At 43.6% G+C, this 21,368-nt stretch overlaps 1 protein-coding gene across 1 annotated transcript in view; it reads right to left on the bottom strand.

The window, feature by feature from the left end:
- The window catches only part of SATB2 (SATB homeobox 2), a 130,542-nt gene that overhangs the window by 35,685 nt on the left and 73,489 nt on the right, over nucleotides 1-21,368 (bottom strand). The window contains exons 6-7 of the mRNA XM_059820559.1: nucleotides 17,434-17,906; nucleotides 3,302-3,514 (exon numbers count right to left, since the gene is read on the bottom strand). Coding sequence (XP_059676542.1) covers nucleotides 3,302-3,514; nucleotides 17,434-17,906 — 686 coding nt within the window. The remainder of the gene's footprint in view (nucleotides 1-3,301; nucleotides 3,515-17,433; nucleotides 17,907-21,368) is intronic.

The raw sequence follows: 21,368 nt of genomic DNA, 5'->3' as shown, positions 1-21,368 counted from the left end.
AATGGGAAGGTCAACCAGGCAAAACCAAACCTTCTGAACTTCTCCTTCTGTTTTGCTGTCCTCCAAATCTTCCTCTCCCTAACATCTTTTTTATATCAAAGGCCACATTAATAACAGAGCCAAAATCCAATCAAGACAACAATCTAGACTAATCCTCTTCCTGCCGCTTCCAGATAAAGCTTTAACCAGCCTGTATCTTCTCCCTTTCCCACTCCCCAAGCTCAGGCACTCCTCTGGGCTTGTTCCCTGCCTGTTACCCACCGCCATCCACAGGCCATGAACACATGCAGGGTACAGCCCGATGGATGGACCGACAGGGACACCACGCTCTGAAATTCAGCGTTCACAGACAGATGAGAGTTAGGGCAATTCTGGGAAACATAAGAAAACAGCAAAGATATCATGGGAAGGAAGAGAACTGTCCAAGTCTGTCAGGACTCATTCAATGGAGCTTGATTTTACCAAAGGCCCTGCAGTGCTTTGACAGGTATAAAAAAAGCCTGCCCAGTTGCTGAAGCCTTTGGCTGGCGCAGCAGCCGAGGTCACCACAGCTTCAAAGGCTGTTACAGAGACCTAAGATCCTGAGCAGAACAAAATTAGCATGTAAAAGAAAGATTTAAAATACAGCTCCACCCTGGATGGGTCTCCTACACTGCTAGCTCCACAGCCACACATCAGAAAAAAGCCTGCTTGAAAACTGGGCCATTTTTTATTTAATCACCAGAACAGGTAGGGCAAGTACCAAACCAAAATATCACAGTCACTAAAAGAAAGTATTTTATGTTAGAGGCCTAGATTCAAAACTGGTCTTGATATTAAGAAGGAGTTTGCCATTATTGAAATGTCTCGTTGCAAACAGTGGGGGAAAAAAGAAAAAGAAGTGTTTGCAACCACAGTGCCAGAGTGCTGAAACCCAGCTGTTACTGCTGGTCTTCCACGTGCACGCAATAACCTCTAAGAGCTCAGAGCCTCTTACCCACAGCACTCGCACCCATCTGACGGATCAATCCGCCGTTCTCACCTTGGGGCAGGTCCCGAGCAGGGGACATCCCGCGAGGGGGCCTTGGGGCTGGCTCGGAGCTACAGAGAGCCAAGGCGGGTTACTCTGCATGCCCTTACACCTGCCTGCGCAACTGCCCCAGCACCAGCACTTCCACAGGTACCTGCCAGTGCTCTCCTCCTACCCAGCACGCTCAAGCATCATTCCCAGAAGCACTGCCGCAGGAGATGGGTATCTATGGAAACCACGTTTCCAAATCCCATTCCATCAACTTCTCTGGCACCCGAACACAATTCCTGAAAGGACGGTACAGCTCCTACCGCTGCTGCCCCAAAGCACCCCGCTCCGGGGTAGGTAACATACCTGCTTGGGGAGGCGACGCTGCCGGGAATCGCCGCGCTGCACGTGAGGATGGCGTTTGTCTCATCAGAACTAATACCGGGCATATGGGGAAGCGCAGTAGCTGTGCTGCCTGCCCGGGAGCTGGGAAGCAGCCTCATTTGCAGAGGTGTCCAAGTTGTCAAAACAGCACCTGTGCTGACTGGTGCTGGCCCTCTGAGGGCTGGGGGAATGTTATCCAGCGGGCACAAGGCGAGCACTGGGTACACAAACCTTTGTGTGTTGCTTTTGCTCGTTAAAAAGCTCACAATATTCTACTGGATTCTTCAAGCCGAAATAAGGCAAGGATGGGCTGCTTTATACTTCCAGAGCATGGTTTTCTAGCAACACTTAGCTCTTAAAAAGGCAGGCAAAATTTCCATTATTTTAACAGAAGTGTTCTAGCTGTGGCTAGAACATGGGAAAAATGTCACATTTCGACAGAGGAATGAGATGGGGCAAGAGATCCAATTTTTATTCTCACTGGATTGCATTTAACCTCTCCATTTCCTTCTGTTATTCAATTTTAGTTGTGAAATCTATTGCAATAAATGTAAGTAGGAATAAGCTAATTCTTTCATGAATAAATATAAATGCAGAAAGTGGATACATTACTTAAAGATTAAAAGAGTTCCCTTTATATTTTTATTTTCACTGAAAGGTAACTAAAAAAGATAAGAGTTACATAATGAGTTTCCCATGTAATAAAAATTCAGCGTCAAATTTGGGTTGGCAGGATACGCTTGCTTTCAGTGAAAACAGTCCTTTACGTCATGTATTGTGGTGAAGTGCACCCAAATACCAAGGTTAAACTGAACAAGCTCAACAGTTTCTACAAAATCAACATACCTTCCTTAAGGATGATCAGTTTGCATGTAAAAACTACTCCCCCCCAATGCTTAATTATTTTTAGCAGCTGTGGCCACAGAATTCAATATAAAAAGTACTCAGTAATACTATTATAAGCACGGCTAACACAGCCGGAGACGTTGCAAACTACATGACTGTGAAAGCACTGAAGCAGGAGGGTTACACAGGCCCTAAAGATCAAGAGAAGTGCTAGAACTGACCCGTCACGTCTGCACAGTTAGAAATTTCAAACTCAAGTTAGGCAAATGTCTTGACAGGAGTTAATCATCACCTCCTTGCAAACACCCTCGCTTTTTCAGAGTATATGTCTGGGACTGCAAGCAGTCTGATAAAAGGGAGGGATGACTATTACGGAGTAGCATGTGGATGTTCTTTCTCAGTGCAAAGGAACAACCTACCCGGGGAAGCAGGTGGCAACAGCACGTTAATAAACACGTGCAGTTCAGTCAATGAGATGACAGCTGGTTTGGAGCTGTAAAGCATCATCTTACTTCCCAGCACCCTGCCCATCTCTGCTTTCTGTACTTCAAATAACTACTCGTGTAAACCTCTAACTCAAGGACTGTGATTTCCTATGCAGAATATGGAGTGCACTGATTTCCAGCAATGCCTAATTCACTGTCAACCTCTGTTCACTGCACACTTTTTATTGCAACATATATGAACCTCTCTGAAAGCCCAGAAATTTCCTCTGTGTTCTGCAGAATGTAATGGACACAGATAAAAAGTTAGGTACACTGTCTTTCTATAATATATTCTATAATAGCCATTTAGTGGATATATATCAACAGCCTGTATGTAATGCCCACACGCACTTTCAGGCACTAATGTTACATACATTTTGCATAAATGGCATTGATTAAAGCTAGAATCATCATCACAATGTCTTGGTGAAATCCACTAAACGTCTCTTAACAGCCACTCCAAAACCTTACAAAAGGATTTCCACAACTCATCTGGGCGAGGGGAGCAACAGACAGGGGAAGGGTGGAGAGGAACTCCTTCCCTGGACTAATCCACACAACAAACAAGTAATGAGAGATCGCATCTTACCTGGGGGGTTCTGGAGGAGCTTGGGCTGCTGGCAGCTGAAGACACCATGCTCACATTGGGGTTCATACTTCTCTCTCTCTCGTCCTGATAGATACGATCCCGCTCAGAGTCAGGCAAGTTGAGGAAATTCTGCATTGCCCTTAAGTTTACCAGGAGAGACTGGGAAGCTGTCCTAGGGTCTTCTTCTTTACGCAGGATCTCTGACAACAAGCCCTGGTTCAAAAAATTTTAGGGAAAAAAAAAAAAAAAAAAAGCCCAGTCATGTGTTGGTTGTTTTTTTTTTTTTTAATTTGTTTAGTGTAACCAGCTGAGTTGCAATACTGAGAACCTACAGCAGAATCTCATGGGCTCTCCCAGAGGGGATATTTTGTAGGAAAGTGTTTGTCTTCTGGGGGCTGGGGTTTATTTTGGGACTGTCCTATTCTGGCACTGTAATAAGCTTCTGAGTATGGAGATGCTGGATAGGAAGATAGGTGCATTGGGTAGAAGAAATTGCAGTTACCACCAGGTGCTTGCTGCAAATATTTTAGGAGCTGTTATATCTCTCTCTCTTTTTACTTGAAGCTGGGAACACTTGGCAATCTTGTTCATCTTTGACAAATCTGCCAAGGTTGGTAAATTTAGTTTCGACATTTAAACAGTGCAGGAGATTTATAAAGAAAAACGTTTGGCTGGTTTTTGATGTTATAGTCCGTTCATTTTAGTTTGGACAGTCATTTCTGAAAGGAGAAAAATGGAGCAATAATAAAGCCTTAGAATCTAGCTTTAGGGATTTAACCCATTCTTTCATGCCTCATTTTAAAATACCACAGGCTTCACATTGCAACCATGAATAAACACCATATTCATCTAGTTTTTACAAAAGCCGTTATTCCAGGAGGTAACCAGCACAGCACTTCCAAAAAAAATGGGAAGGGAAAGAAAAAAAAAAAAAAAGAGTTGGAGACATGAAAATGTCATTAAAAGAGGCTTAAATCTAATGATGGAATTAAATTTATGCATAACTGTAGGCACTCAACAGTTCCATGGATTACCTAGAAGTGAAAGGCACAACACACAAGCCTGGATCAGGGCCTACAGAAGCTCCTGGGGCACAGCACGTGTCACCAGCTTCCCCCGGGCACCCCCAGGCACCCGACACTTCGCAAGAGGGTACTTCACTCCAAAAAGCAGTAACAGCAATTTCCTGGACTACAGATGTTTAAAGGTACTGGTGGGCAAAGGAGCAGAAAGGGATCATTTCTGCTCATCAAGACTACTTATGTCACAAGAAATGGTGGTCGGAGGCTCGTTGTTTTAAAAGGCTATTCTGCCAATGTTTCCCTGAGCAGCCCAATACCCGTCCCGCTTCCCGCGACCCAGAGGCTCTCTGCACCGCTGCTCCCAAGAACACTGGCCACAGAAGCCGTGTGAAATCCCAGTTGGAACTCGGAGGGCTCACCTCGACCTGCTGCTGTTAGAGGAGCAACGTTCAGCAACCGCATGCAAAGGGACACCCCGGTGCCCCAGACCCGATTTAGCTGTCGCTGTGGACATGAGCATTTTACAGCTGCTTTACAGCCGCAACTGAGGCAAGCTGCCACACGAGTATAGTCAAGGCCTACTCCTTTCTTGTAAGAAAAATGTTACTAGAAAACAACCACGTAGGCAAAACCCTGTAATATTCAGTCTTAGTTTATCTTCTTCTGTATCAGAGAGTCTCCTCCAAAAAGCCCTGCTAAAACACTGCCACTACAGTTGGCCAATTAACCAAATGCCAACATTCTTAGTATATATTGATCTTATTTACCAGACTTCCTGACAAAACCCAACAGACCAGCAAACGACCTATCTGCATCTGCCTTTATCTGCTATTAAGCACCTACATTAAAACACACACACGAAAGCTCTACTTCAGCAGTGTTTTCTCCAGAAGTGCTCAAAACAAGCTCCACACTCAACCTGAAAGTAGGCTGCACACAGCTCCATCTTTTCAACTCCTCATCTACATAATCAAGCTAAGAGATTCACAATTACATTTTCCTGCAATTATCAGAGTAGTTACCAGAAGGACTGGAGCTGGGAATGGAGCCATGGTGGGACCCTCCAGCCAGAAATGGGATCAGAGAGAGAAGCCAACTGGTGAAAAAGATCTACGCTGGGAAAAAGTGTGAAGAAGGTGCAGTGCTGGGCTGGCCTCTGGTATTCTCTGCGACCTCAACACAACTGCATGCTCATACTTGGCTTCTTCCTCAGGGTCTACCACCCCTCAGAGAAGCTAAGGACATTTTGAAAAGCTTTCCAAAGTTTTCCAGGCTCACAGGCTGAGGGAGATTAACCAAAAAGGACATTACAGAAGCTTGAAGCCATGACTTGAACAATTCCAAGATCGATACATCAAGTCCCTATTATAATATTCCCTTAAAGTCAGTGGAAAATTCTCCAAATGCAGTAAATAAATGAAATATCAGTTCCACAGATTCTCTAAATTCTTAATTTCCCGGGTCTCTTTCAGGATACATAACTTTTTTTTTTAAAATGAAAAGATCAACTTCAAATATTAATGGGTTTAGGTTGAAAGAAAGGTACCTACAAGCTACTGGAGCTGACTCTAAGACAGCTTTTTCTCCCTCCCGTCTTAGTCTGGCTAAATTTATGGTCCAATTTAAAAAATGGAGAGCAGAAACATATGTGAAAGCATGCCAGCAATTACTTTGCAGCGCAGTCATTGACTCCCTATGTAAATCAGAGGCTTACAGGTACAAGTGGCTGGGCCGTGGCACTAAGAGGTATCTCACTGCCTGAGATACCAACTCTTGTGCTTGGAGGCTCTGATTCATCACCAGAAACAGCTTAGCATGGGGTACATTCAGTGGTTTTGAACCCTAGCCTGGGCCTCTTGCTTCTCCAAGGGTCTGATCTCTGCTACAGGGACGTAGCAATATTTTGTGTCGCTCAATCACCAGGCTGTACAGCCGCCAGCAGCCCCACTTCCTAACGCAGGCACCTGCTCCAGGGAGAGGGACCAGCTCCTTCCCCCAGCGCCGCGGCAGAGGCAGCCCCTCGCAGGGGCCGAGCCCTGCTCCCCCATGCCCCGCTCCAGGCCCGCAGAGGTAGAAAACCTGGTTGCAAAGAGGGTTTTTCTGCAGCTCCTCCAAGTTCTTTGGCAGCTTAGGAGTCATGTAAACAGCAGGACAGATAATAACAAAACTGACTCCGAGGGAAAAATCTCATGTCCTCCTGCAACTGAAGATAAACAACGCTGGTAAACAACAGTGGCTAGATAGCTGAGTGATAGGGTAGGACAATAAAATAAAGTATCTTGAGAGCAATAACGTTTACAATAATATAATTCTGAGCTACTGAAGTATACACAAACTAACCAGTGAGCAACATTATAAAAAATAAAGTGGTATTAAATAATCTGTTCAGCCTTTTTGTCACCTGCAACAAATTAGGCTTTCAATATGCAAAACATCTTCCTTCCAGAAAAACAAATGATCATGATTTCATTTAATTGTAATTTAATCAGGCATAATGTATTTTTTAAAGTGATATACACCAGGTGCGTGGTGAGGAAACTGGCCCAGCCAGACAAACCCTACCGTTTCTATTTTTGAGAAAACCCTAAAGCCAGCCAGGGACTGTTTCCATTTCTGCAAATTATGTTTCTGCTGGAGGGGGTGAGGGAGGGAAACCCACAGCATTCGTACATTTGTTATAAAATTCCATTGGCTAAATTAGCTCATTCCGACTTACTTACATCTCACATATTAAAAAAAAAGCTAAAAAATTGGCTGTTTGCAGAGTAACCAACTCTGCAAACCTTGAGGAAGATCTTCAGGACTAGAAAGTCTCAAACTGATTTTAAATAGCCAAACAGATCTTCCATACTGAACACAGCTCTCAGGATACAGTTTAGGACATGTAGCTTGATATTATCTTTGCTTTTCCACTCCTGTGCATCATTTTTAAACCAGTTGCTTTAGAGGCAACTGACAAAAAGTTTAATGTTCACACAGGCCATGCTTGCAAACGAGGTGTGTGCTCACCCCAAGACAAGGACTCTGCACAGGCACAGTCTGGTTTACCCTTGGAACTTGCACCATTTTTAAAATTACACACTGGATCCATAATTGACTTTAAAAAAAATAATACCAGCAGTGGAGAAAGGAGCACATGTCCAAGCAAAATAAAAAAGTTGTTGAATCTATTTAAGGTAGCAGTAATTTTGACAGTGTTTTTGCAAACTAGCTGAAATGTATTCCTTCAAGCCAGCAAAGTCACTATCACAGGGTTTGCGTTGCACTCATTCTATGAAACCCCATTTGTAAATTCATTTCTTTTATTTTTATTAACTACAGGATTTCCAGGACAAACAACCCAAACTTCATGGGCGAGAAAGCTTTTTTTAAGCAACTGCTGAAAGATGATGCAGTACAATGAAGAGCGAATGTTATTCAAACTGACTCCTACATCCAAAGGACCAACTGACCAGCCTTCGAGGCCGACACAAAGGCTTGACCAAAGCCCACAGAAGGCGAGCTAAGCCTTTCTGCCTTCTTCCCAAAGGGCTTTGGCTCAGGCCTGGAAAGGGTGTAAATGAGATCTCAGTGGGACAGCAGACTGCACTACCAGTGACCAAACGTGACAGTTTTGCGACCAAAGCTTTCCGAAAGCGGTCTGGATGGGGGTGAGGAGTTCATGCTGGAGTGGAGCCCAGACGCCGATGTCCTGGGGACAGAGGAGGATGAGGGCCATCAGGCAGCAGGAGACTCGCAAGCACTGGCCAGGACCTCACACGCGTCAGGTCTGATGACTTGGATGGGAGCTGTGCTCCCCCTCATACAGACCTAAGCAATGCATCTACGAGAGCAGGCACTAAGGTTAAAAAGGTTCAAAACAGGATTTGGACAATCAAAACACTGGCCAAGGCAAAAACTTAAATAAACCCAACTAATGTGCTAAACCTCAGTTTTTATGTTCTGTGTAAGGAGATTATATATATATGAAGGACTAAAAAAGCATAAACACTTTTTTCATACTTTCGGTTTATTTGTGCTTCTCCATACTTCAGCTATTGCCAAAAGCAACAGAGAAAATGCTGAAATACTAGAAAAATATTGTTCCTGTAGTACTTAAAGCTCCAAGTACTTTAAGCCCAGTACTTGTAACTGACAGTCTCAATAGAAAAGCTATTCTGCTTTCCATCAGGTATAGATGCGACTCTGATCAGGATCAGAAAATGTCGGGATTTATTCAAATTCAACATCTGAATCTTAAAGATCAGTGACGTAAACCCATCCCCTCTCAGCATCCCAGTTCAGCACACAAGGCCTATTTCCAGCATGGAAGGAAGCACTCAGGGAACCCCAGGTTATCTACTCATTTCTGCTGAACTACACTGAAATGGTACCTTCAGCATACAACAAGCAGCTTGATTTTGCTAGGCTAAAATGACCATTTATGTTTAAAATTGTCTGCTACTTGCAACTGAAAGCTAGAGGAGGCAGGTGAGCCCGGGGAGCTGCGCAGCAGAAGCACTAACTTCTCATAACCCTTCAAGGAAATAAAGCACCTCCACCTGCTGCGTTTTTCTCACATCAAGGCAGGCGTTTACCATGACATCTCTTTGCCTCTCTGTATTTACTCCAGGTCCTACCTTCAATATTGTCTTCTGGGATGAATAAAATACATTCAACAATTCTAAAAATACTTCTCTTTGCCTCTAAATACACAGCACTCGACAAGAACCTCTATATGAAGTACTTAGAGGCTTCTTAGGACTCAAGCTCATTTTCAAACGCTCACTGCTTTGTTTCCATTCCCTTGCATCTCTTCCTAATTCCAGCTAGGATATGAAGCAGAAGTGCTGGAAGTCTCTTAGAAATGCTTATCCTGGCAACGTGTCCAGTCCAATTTTGCTGAGCAAAATTGCTTTAGATAATCAGTGGAAATTTTTGAGTGGTTAGCCAAACCAAGCACCTTCATATCCATCCTGTCACAGTTTCCATCAGGCAAAACTGTGTTTGCACCCTGTTCCCCGACTAACTCTTCTGTCTCAATGGGCAAAACATGCGGTGCCACGTTCATGTCAGTTCATATGAACTTCAGAACCCAAAGGACTTTGACTGGTTTTCCATCGGTATGAATGGGAGACCAGCTGTCTTCCAGTACCCTTCAGTGTAGCTGAATGCTACACCGTCAGTCCCTCATTTAAAAGAAATCTCCTGATCTCTAGATTCACTGCCTACAGCCAGAGTATGAGCCTCGTTCTTAAACTCATTTAACTAATGCTAAAATACATACATCTCAGGAGAGAGCTGCTTAGGCACAAAGCATTTAGAGGCTGATTTGAATAAAACTTATACAGGGTGCAACAATGACAATTTGATTTTTATTATTAAAAATGAAGTGTTTAAATCCTCAAAGAAAATGCCTTTATTGCATTAGTTTAATAAAGCCTCTTTTTTATTATGGTGTCTCTTTTTATGAGGGAAGACAGGATGTGCATGTGGAGCTGAATGTGGATGCATGGGGAAAAGGAGGCAGAGAAAGACCGATCACCTGCAGCCACCAAGTCCCACCATTTATATGACATGCATGTCAAACCTTTATACTGAAATATGCCGGAAAATGAGCAAGACACACAGCTCGTGCACACTCTGTATATCCGTGCATTTGCTTCCAAGGCTCAGGACTCCTGTGCATCAGCTGAGCAGGCAGCAGCCGCCTCCTACAAGCACACATTCTGAAAGCCTGACTCACATGCTACTTAAGATCTTTTCATTCAGCCTATTGAATACAATTAAGTTAATTGAAATTGAAATTTTGGGCAGTGCAAAACCCACTGTTGGAACAAACATCCCATGTACCAAAAATCTGCAATTTATTAAATTAAGCACTTCCCTTACAGACTGCCTTCTTTCCTGTGAGTACAACAGAATGCTGCTTGTGCCACATTACACACAAGAATAAAACAAGCAGGCAGCATGAAAGGGTTTCATGCAATAAGAGAGAGTTTTCTATGGGGAAAAAAACCAACAAAAATCCCCCCCAAAACCAAAACCAGAACCCTTGCTAATTGAAAGTCTGTGCACAATGGGGCAGACACCATAGCGATGAATGCAGCATGACTGTCTCACTAGATACCAGGCAAACAATTAAAGCTGCTTGTCTTCCTCTCGCTTAAGTTAAAGGGAAAATTATTTGCAAAAGGAATTCTGTCCAGGGTTTGGCTCGCAAGCAAGTAGAGATGGAAGAGTTAGTTATTTCAACAAACTGTATTTCTAATCTTAAAGCCTCTTAGAGGACCCTTTCCTGATCCCACTTTAGTTTGGGAGAATTTTGCCAAAGAAAGCAGAATTAGACATAAATGAGGAGTCACCACCCACCACCCTCCTTGCCTGCCTCCAAAGCCTTTCTTTGGAGCTTCCTTACCAACCGCACTCTTGCTCTCAGAGCCCCCAGCCCCACTGTAACTGACTGCCAACACCTTTGCATGCCGCAGAAGCATTTGTTCCCCCTTCCTCACTGCAGGAGCCTGGACTCGCTCACAGTCGCACCAGAAGCTGGGGCACCATCCAGCATCGATCCTGCGTTTCCCTATGCCTCAACCCACTCCTGCAGCCAAGGCACGACCAAATCCCTTGAAAAAGGTGGATCAGTTTAGTTTTTTCATCATAAATTTCACTACATCCCAGGCTGGCAGAGCTTCCTCCTCCCTGTGCTGTAACTTCCTTTAATCCAAAGAGGCGCGGTTAGGCACCAGCTAACCGGGCAGGAGCCGAGCTGGGTAAGCGCTGCCTTCCAATCTGCAGGCTGGAAAGCCAACGCTCTCACACGGAGCTACTCAGGGCGGGAGGGAGGGAGCAGTGGTCTTTGGGAAGAGAGTTACAAGCAGCCTGAACATGCCTGGTGTTTTTACCCAGCTCTCTTTGTATCTGGTATCACAGCTGTTTCATTCAAAAAGGCTCAGGTTCACGGATACTTCCAGTTTCTGAGGCTGTTCAGTAAAACAAGCACTGGCCACTTGCCCAAACATTTTACTAGTTTTGGCTATTATGTCAAAACATTGGCAAAAAAAAAGATGCTTAAAAAAAAAAAGAAAGATACAAACAGAAACACTCATTCAGCCTATAGGCTTTGCAGTCCACTGGGCAGTCCCGAGGAGGAGAGCAGCAGTTCACCGATCCAGTGATTTAGACTGTCTGGACTCTTACAAACAGCCTGACCAACTGTCTTGACTGCAACTCCACGAGCCTACAGCAAAGAGGGACACTCGGCAAGCCAGGTAGAGGAGGGAGAGTATGTTCATTTTCCTTATGCAAAGCGGATTCAAATTACCTATTTTCCAGCTAGGATTTTGAAGAGCATAGATCACTTCAGCACCTCCAGATTTGCTAAAAAACTTCCCAGAGAAGGACAAGGTAAATCCAAGAGAGCATTTTCATGCATTTCCTGTAAAATAGCCCTCTTTCTTCCGTAACCATCACCACCTGCCCATTTCTCAATACATTATAAACTGCAATAAGCAAACTTTGGTTATGACAACCTTTTGGTCGCAACTTGAATGCTGTATTAAGAGACACTATAGTGCAAGAGGGAGATGGCACAAGGACTCTGCCCTGAGGATGGCCAAAATCCATGTGTGTATTCTCCTGCAGGAGGAAGTCCATAGTCTTGGTAGCAGCTTTGGCCAGCAGCCCCCTTGTCCTGCCTCCCATTTCACAGTAGCTCTGCTGGCCAACCTGAAGGATGCTCATGCTTTTAGAGGCCACTAGTCACCTCCCCTGCATCTATGTTCTATCCAGCCCACACATGGAAGTCACCCTGATTTAAAGAACATGCACGCGTCAGACAGGTAGGCATTTTGGGAGAACTCCAGACTGCGCTAACAGCCCCTTTGATTTTACTGCACTATTTGAGATCAATGAGGGACGGCTGCTCCCCCTGTGCATTAAACCCTTCTCACCCTCCACAGCCTGTATCTTGCAGGCACTTCCTTCACTCTGGCCTTTTCAAAGCTGTGACTGCTTTTACAAGTGCACACAGGGCAATTCCAAGTGCGAGGTGCATCTGCTCTGCCTCTGACAGTTTCACTCCTATGGATTTGCAGTATTAATCAAACTTTTCCTTGTTTTTTTTCTCAAGATTGAAGGGTTTCATACAATCAAGAAGTGCTGAAGTCTTACAAAAAGCAAAGCTTCCACTAATGACCTTTTTAACAGCAATTTCAGCTTACAGCTTGGCTGCATGTCAACATGCTTTATGAAGATGCCCTCCATTTTAAAATAAAGGTATTAGGTATGACCATGTAACTCTCAAGTGTTTGATGGGCCTCATACAGCTCTCTGCCTTCCATTCAAACCCACTCACACTCTTGCAGGCAATTTTTAAGACCCAGACAAGGATGCCTAGCTTTCCATTAGCGAGTTATTAGTTCATAGCAGCAGTGCGAACAAAGGGAACAAACTATTTCAGTAAACAACACATTCAAATCAAGGAGCCTGAAAATTTCCAACCTACGGGTCACAAGCCAGCAGAGCTGCAAAAGGGAGCCAAGGCCAAGGATCTTGGCCATTAAGAACTTGGGCACAAACTATGCAATTATATGAGCAAGAAACTGAACCTCCTGCCCCAGCAATACTGCTAACAGTATTAGACACGGCAAGCTTTCTCCACTCCCTTGATCCACTCTTCCCTGTATGTGCCAGTGGGCCCCCTGTTTGCCTTGGAGGGAGGGAAATGGTGGCCAGCTAAGCATAGGGCGAGGAATATAAACATCCCTTTTGCGTTGTCCTCTCTGCCTGCATCATACCCACCTCAACAGGGCTCCTGGAACAGGGCAGAACAGCCCCAGCTCCACTCCTTGGGCTATGCAACCTTCTGGAGAAGTCTGAATAGCGACTCACTGCACTCCACAAAAGAGGACCATACCTGGAGTTAAAAACTGCAGTGCTGCTAGCATCCACAAGAGAAAGGGAGGCTACATAAAGCCTAAGAGGGTGTCTTTCCAATATACACCATTCTTATAATTGCCAAGCAGGTTGTAGGGAACACCAGCTTAGACAAACATGGTAACGTGCACAACCATTTTAAATGTTTTGAAGGTTATGTAGGAATTTCCTACTCACTGGAAATGGTGTCATTAAAACTACCTTCAATAGCTATATTGTCTCTGTGGGTCTAAGAAGTCTTTTCTATCTGTTCTGTTTGCTGCATAAGCAGTTAAGATTCCACCATAAGCAGTTAAGATTCCACAACAAGGTGAATTAAAATTGTGACATTGACTCTTTAAAGATAAAACAAAAAGGCAGTGCAGAGGTTAACCCAAGGCATTTACTAAAAATCAGTCATACACACTTCGAGGGTTTTTCATACCCAGCCTCAAATAAATCTTGAAATGTTTACTTTGGAATTTCCTGTTTGAAAGGAACCCTCGTCATGGCTAACACAGCCTGGGCCAGCTCCTAGCCAAACACCCCGTGGAGCTCTTTGGTGTGCACAGCAGGTACGAAGCTGCCTGATGTTCGGTCCCACTGACCATTGACTGGTGAAGCATTGGAACAGGCTGCCCAGGGAGGTGGTGGAGTCACCATCCCTGGAGGTGTTCAAGGAACATGTGGACGTGGCATTGCGGGACATGGTTTAGTGGGCGTGGTGGTGTTGGGTTGATGGTTGGACTTGATGATCTTAGAGGTCTTTTCCAACCTTAGCGATTCTGTGATTCTGTGATGTCAGAGTGGGACCTCAGTGGGAGCACTGTGCCCCAGAAAACACACAGGATTTGTCACAGAGCCTGAAGCGCTTTGTTTTAGTGGGTGCAGATAACATGGCCACAGGTATAAGCAAATATTGTTGTCTTAAGCGATGAATTTCCAACTTTAAGAGGAAGATTTGGATGTTTCACAAACCATACAATCGCATCTCTCCTTCTTCTGACCCTTCTCAAGTCCTCCTGCCCACACACACATGCATACATACACACGTCAGCCATTTGTTCCGATGGATTTAGCCTAGTTTGGATCAAAGCTTCCTCTACTTCATTTAACAGATTTGCTCAGATGGAAGGTCTCAGGGGAGAAATAATGTTAGTAAGAAGGGGGTTTTCAGCATTGAATATGTAGGTCATTGGACTTTAAAATAAATTTGAGAATAGTTTATCTATTAAACAAGCCTCACAGTACATATTTCATGAAGCTATACTTAATTATAGGCTAATGTGCACCACAGAGCTACCACGAAGAAAGATTAAGCAGTGGCCCATAATGCAGTGATTAATACAATTATTAGCCGGCTGGCACACAGCATCTATTATTTGGGACCATCATGAGAAACAACAGACCTCCAGTTTCTAAGGCTGGCACTTCCTGTGAAATGCAACAAACCCAAACATTTCCAGAGAGAAACACAGGTGTCTCTACACCTCCTGAGGAGAGGACCCTCGGATGCGGCAGGGGGAACGCAAGGTGGTGAAAGCAGGCTTGAACTTCCACTTCAAGTGCCTTTTACAGGGTTTGCCTCTCCACCATGGGTATGTGGGAACATCCCACATCTTCTACTGTGCAGCACAAGGCTGACTGCCTTCTTAATACCTCAGTCAGTCTCTGACATGAGGGGAGATTGATTTGAGTTGGAATTAAAAGCTGAGGACAGGGAAGCATAAATATGTACCTACACTCTTTTGCTACAGTGATGGCTGCTAGGGACATGATGCACTATATGTAAGATCCACTGGTCTTCTATATTAAGGCTCTGTAGGCTAATGAAACACAGCTGTGAGATGAGCGAATATTCTGTGGATGTTTAAGACTTGCCTGTTCCGGAATCAGTGTCATAGACTGTATAGTACATCATATTACTTATGACGGAGGGCTAAAAAGTAGGTAATTTCTTTTCTTTTATATAAAATTATGTGTCTGATATCTTGTAATGAAGTGACCAAAATCTGGAAGATTTTTTTTAAAGAAAAGCTAGAAAAGTTAGTGCATCCTAAGATAAATGTCAGCAGGAAGACAGGAGGGCTGACAAAACCAGTGATACTAGTACCCTGAATTACAAACCACATTTTATATACTGAACTCAAATGTAAACTGGTCCGAGGACAGAGCATCACATCCCATTTACAGGTGCAGTCCTGCCCAGGAAAGGTGCTTGGCACCTTCTCAAAGGACATTACCTTGGCATGTCCACTCAGTGCTGCTCAGGTCTGTGCTCCCAATAAGTGAGCCCAGTCTGAATGGTTACACACCCCGTGTGTCCTAGGTCATACGGGGTATTTGAAAATGCTGTCAGGTGTTACTGGCCCACAGTCACGCTGCCAGCAGCCACTGAAGTTGGGAAGAAACCACGTTTCACCCAACGACCTGTTTAGTGTCCCAAAACCATTAGATCTATGCCAGAACACAGCTGGAAGTGTAAAAAGAAAAAAAAAAAAACACCAAACCCCATGCCCACCCCAAACTCCAAAACATACTGCAGCTGATTTAGTCCAGATTTCAGATTATCTGTCAAGAGTGTGGCACAATCTCTACAGTGGCTGCTAATAAACACCCTAGGCAGATGCAATGCTGTGCCACTGCTAGAAAAAGGCCAGAGCGGTCTCTGTCACATGCTTGCCTTTTCCCTGCTGTCCTAGAAAGTCAATCTGGAATGTCTGGTCAGTGATATGCAAGGCTTGGGCTTTCCTAGACACACAGAATCAAATCCTTGCCTCCTTTTAAATACTATAGCAGAACTGTCCATTTAACACACAAGTTGTATGACAGCTGTCTCATTGGGGGATGAGGTTTTGGTTTAATGGCAGACTTGGTCATTACCGACCCGGCTCTCCCAATCTGGCTAAAGCAGAGCTCCATGTTCAGTGACAGGGGCAAAACCCTCACCAGCAACGTTACTGCTGACCTCTCGCCCAAGTTCAGAATATGTCATTCTGTCAATACCATCTACCTTGATTATACCAGGCTTTATATACAACGGGTTATGATCCCAGAGGGATGAAAAACTTTTCCAAATTAAAAGCAGCATTTTAAAGAGGAAATACTCATACATTCCTATGTAGTTTTCATTTGATATCCTCAAGGCTAACCCCAGAACTCAAAGTCATGCTGATTGGAAGTGAATGTTTTTTCTGAGCGCAGCCATCTTATGAATTTAATGGAAGAAGGGAAGTAATAAAAATGTGCTCCATACTTTAATTAGTTCCCTCATAACATGGCATTTCCAAAATGGCAGTGCCAAAGAAAATCATTAATCCAGGAGAACAGACAAAGGCACTGTATGGGGCAAGGGACAGACCTCCAGGAGACACACACACGTGGCCCTTGTTTTCTCTTGCTGGTAAAGCTTACCTCAAAGACCAACTCTGATTGCACAAAAGAAATTTGTACCAATATTAAATATGAAGCCACTTTCCATTTCTTTAGCTTTGTTACAGAGTATCACAATTGAGAGATCATACTTCAAATGCCTTGAATGGTATCTGGCAGCAGGATAAATGTAAATGGCTTGTCTTTCTGAACACGCGTTGACCCTGGATACTCCAGGTGCTAGGCTTAAGCCGATGCTATCATGCGATCATTTCAACATCTGCATTTCACTATGCGAGTGAGAAAACCTGTGTCAGATGTATGAAAGCAAACACGATCTGCTGCAACTGGCAGACATCTTTCCCAGCAGTCAGTCTTTAGGCCTCTGCACACTTGTCATATACATTTCTTGTGGCAGTAGCCTCTGGCACTAGTTGTGGCATGAGCTGTACCACAGGAAGGAATTGAGGAAACAACAGAAGCCCAAAGACACCTCTGACTCTCACAGCCTCTTGTTACCCCTTCCTGACCACCAGGCAGGGGCAGAGGTGGAAGTTTATAACCACAGAGGGGAACTCAGGGAAGAACTCACACAAGCAGAATTACTGCTAGAGAACAAAGCTCAGGTAACGGCACAGGGGTAACCAAATGCAAGTGAACAGCTGTTCCAGGAAGAAGCAGTCTTGTTGAATCCTGACAAAGACACTGGGGGAAAAAATGGAGGGTGGTTTGACCTGTTTCTATGGCACACCTTCTGCCTTGATCTGCAGCAACCATACAGACCCACAAGAGCCACTACATTGCCCCCTCAGCACTTCTTTGTTATAGAATAGAAATTGATACCTGTGTGCGGTTGAATGCTACTCTTGCAAAGACAGCTTGAGACACACTGGCTCTCTTCAGCTCATCTCTGACTTGCTGGTAAATATCTGGAGAGACTTCCACCGATGAATTTGATGGCTCTGGTTTGACAGCTCTAGGGATGGGTGGATGATTCAAGAACTGCTGGTTGATAGCTTGTGGGTGCTGGTGAGCCAATAGCCGGCTGACAGCAATCTGTTGGTTTATCAGATGGGCCATTGCTATCTGCTGCCTCACCAGCTGTGGACTGAGCTGAGGAGACAGGAGCCCAGGGTTTATCATTGTCTGCATCGTTGGCACTTGGTTTCGGATTGGAGTACTGTGGTGAATTTGGCCATGAGGAGACTGTTCGTTAGTTTTTCCCAAGGTTGCCAGCTGGTTGATATTTGGTAAGTGCATGGGACGTTGACCAAGAACACAATAGTCTGAAAGGTTTTCTCTTTCCACTCTTTCCACTGTTAAAAGAGAAAAATTAGTTTGCTGTCATTTCAGTTTGCACTTACAAGACGACTGTTAGAGTAAGGGTTACTGCAGGTGACTGTACACAACAGCACCTGCTTTAGTTTGCAAATCTGCACTTTCATAAAAGCTTTACAGAAACATAAGCAAAAGCAGCACAAAGTAAAAGCAACCACAATAATTAACATTCTTTTGGACTTCTCAGGTGTCACCCACTGCTCAGGAAGCCTCCTTATCAAATTGGTAGCAGGTATCTCCAGCCTTATTTCTAAAGAAATGAGCTTGGACATTTCCACTCGCACCTTCACTAGCTTTTGAATCTGTCACCAAATTGACTAACTTTTAGAAGGGGTGAATGTTTCAGAATCACTCGCATCTAGGTGAAGGGAAGAAACCCAAATTAGTATCCTCTCACACAAACCCAATGGAAACCAGACCATTCCCGGTGCAGCTCATGGAACAGCTTCTCATTACAAACTCAGCAACTATATCTTTTCTGACATAAACTCTACCTTGCATTGTGTGTGGATAAAGTTATCTAGTAATGTCAATTCATCCAGATGCACTACAGCAGAATCAAGCTGCTTGCGTGACAGCATGCTACAAACCCATGTGATTCACACATGAGAAAATGTTAAAGCAATGGTTCCTATATACAAAGCCTCACCACTATGAGTCTGTCCAGAAACCTTAAAGCATCTCTGCATGAATGCCCACCTTGAAAAAAGTGGCCTCACTCTCTTAAAAAAAAAACAACTTTGTTTAGCACAACAAAGACCCATGATCTTTAAGAAACACCCTACTACAAAAAATTAAACGCTACAAACCAAATGCATATACTGTGATTTTAAATACAGTTCCATATTGTCCCTTTTAAATATCTTACATCAGCAATACACCAGTATCTTTTCATGTATCTGCAAAACTAAACATGCATATTACAAAGCTAAATTTCCTCTGAAAGTAGTATTTGAAATAGGAAATTAAGTTTAAAAGTACATAAATATAACTTTTACTTAGATAATTTTAAGTAATCAGAAATCATTTTACAGTAGGTTGCAGATTCCATGAGCCTCACTACGTGCAATTGGATAGGCATTTATATATTGATCTGAGAGAAAAGTGTTCAGGGACGCATATCATACAAGTAGAAAACTACCACCTCACCCTTGTATTGCTCTCAGCAAGTAACAAGATAGGATTTATTTCATAAATGCCATAATACTATTATAACTTGTGTAATGATTAACAACTGTACAAGGCTTTGAACTCTTTTTTTAAAACTTAATCTATATAAAGTTTTGAAGCTTTACACAGTTAACACTCTGGATGACAGTTTACTGATGACTTCCTCTGTTTCCTTCTAAATAGAAAGACAGCTCTTTTCACCTTCCAGAGTTAATCTCAGACAGAGAGGGCTGAATTCTCACTGGGGAGGGAGTCATGCCCTGAACACACACACACACAAACACACACAGTTACTATCTTTAGAGCTGTCATCCCAGAACATCACAAGTACTGGATTTTACAACTAGGTGAATTAGTACCCAGGATTTTCTTGGAAGAAATTTTAACTCACTCTTCCCGTTCTTTTAAAGGAAAAACCCACAACATCTTTAACCTTCTACAAAATACTTGCTTTAAAATACCTTTTAAAATAAAAATAAAGCATTGCTAAGAAAATTAATTCCATTTTTCCACAAAAGACAATCTTTCAACCCAACTGATTTTCTAAGTAAGTGCTTATTTGTGCAGTATATTTCAACTATGAAATACAATGCAATCCGTGCAATACACAGACACTATTGTCAGCAAATGACCATTTTGCTACGCTGCTCACAGCCTGCCAGAGACATAACGGAGTATTTCAGTTTGCTGAAAATATTGAAAATCCCTATTCAGATGCCACTCTTCACGATGTCAGTAGGGCTCCCTGAAAATCAGGTACAGAAGGCTCTATACCGCTAGTCTCTGGCTTTAGGAACAGACATGAAATCAGTGTGAAGCATGAAATACGAGCAGTGTTAATACCAGGGACGGACCCAGTGTCGATATAGAGATGTCACGTGTGGGCAGGGGAGCAGGGAAGAAGGCTGCTTTATCACAGCCCCAGACCACGTTCTGTGGCACGGACGATTCAGAGCCCTCGTGGCCATACTAACTATTGCCTCCTCAGCCTCTCTGCGGTAGGCCTCCACCTGAGTAATGCCATTAGATACACACAATTGCCAGCAAACCCAAAGGGAATTACTCCAAAGGTGCAGTAGCTACCTGGCAATCAGGAATTAATCTGATGTAAATACGATAAAGATGTTGCTCAGTGTACAGGAAATACTTGGAGCATCCTGCTACAAGAAAATACAATAAGAACTACTCTCAGTCTTCATTTACACCCCTGGAAATCTAGAGTCCTTCCACTAGGTGTTTCAGAAGAGCTGAAATAAGTTCTGAACTATTTTGTAGTTTAAGAAACACACAGAGAATAAGTCACTGAAACCAACAAATTACTGCTTGTTAGAACACAAAAACAGTAACCAAGTGTTTTTGAAAACTTGGTGAGAAATAAATATAAATAACATTCACTTTCTGGGCTGAACCACATTTGCCAAGTTTCCACCCACTCCTGACTTTAGTGCCAAGTTATAAACCCCTATAAAAATAAAGTTTAAGATGAAAAGGCTGCCAGGCTGTTAATCTCTGCAGTGCTAGTTGGAATTACAATTACACAGAGACATCACCTGACTTGCTTCCATAGGTGTATTTTTCCCTTATTATCAGTTTCCTTTTTCGATCACATTAGGCTATACAGCCATGCACATACTCCCAATAAACAAACCAGATTCTAGTCACTTCAACCACTTCAATAATAAAAGGTTACCATTAACAGTTACGCTGGATGGAAAAAATGTGCATTACTCAACTCCTCAAGACTCTTTCCTTAACACATTGCCCCTATCAGATTCCCTGTTGTTCTTTGGTCACTATGGATTGGTAGGGCTCTGCAGGGCTGGACAGGAGTGAGCCTGAGACAACCCCGAGATCAAGACTGGCACTGCCCTGGGAGACAGGCCAGCTTGCCAGTAATGCTTTAAGGAAAAAGGGATACAGGAGCCACAAAGCTGCTGCCACACCAATGTTCTGCCTCAGATCTTCTTGAGACAGGGTTTTTCCATTTGCATCCTCCATTTTCCATGTTCCTACCCCATTAAAGTCTTTCCCTTATCCTTCCCTTGTTCGCTATTGCTCCACTCAAACTGGGGATACATTTACAGCTCTTGTAGTCCTGTATGAACTGGCTGGTACTTGAATATATTGGAATACAAAGCAGTGAAGACAGAGCAGCAGGACCTTAAACTGGGAAGGAAGGGGCTCCATGGACATGTGCTGTCTACATTCAAGTACTGCTGACAAACTTCCTCTGCTAGCGATGCCAGTGCTGGTTAAACAAAAGCTGGTCC

This window comes from Gavia stellata, chromosome 8 (genome assembly GCF_030936135.1).
Source record: "Gavia stellata isolate bGavSte3 chromosome 8, bGavSte3.hap2, whole genome shotgun sequence".
In the NCBI taxonomy this organism is placed as follows: Eukaryota; Metazoa; Chordata; class Aves; order Gaviiformes; family Gaviidae; genus Gavia; species Gavia stellata.
This window is presented reverse-complemented; position numbering and strand designations above follow the sequence as displayed.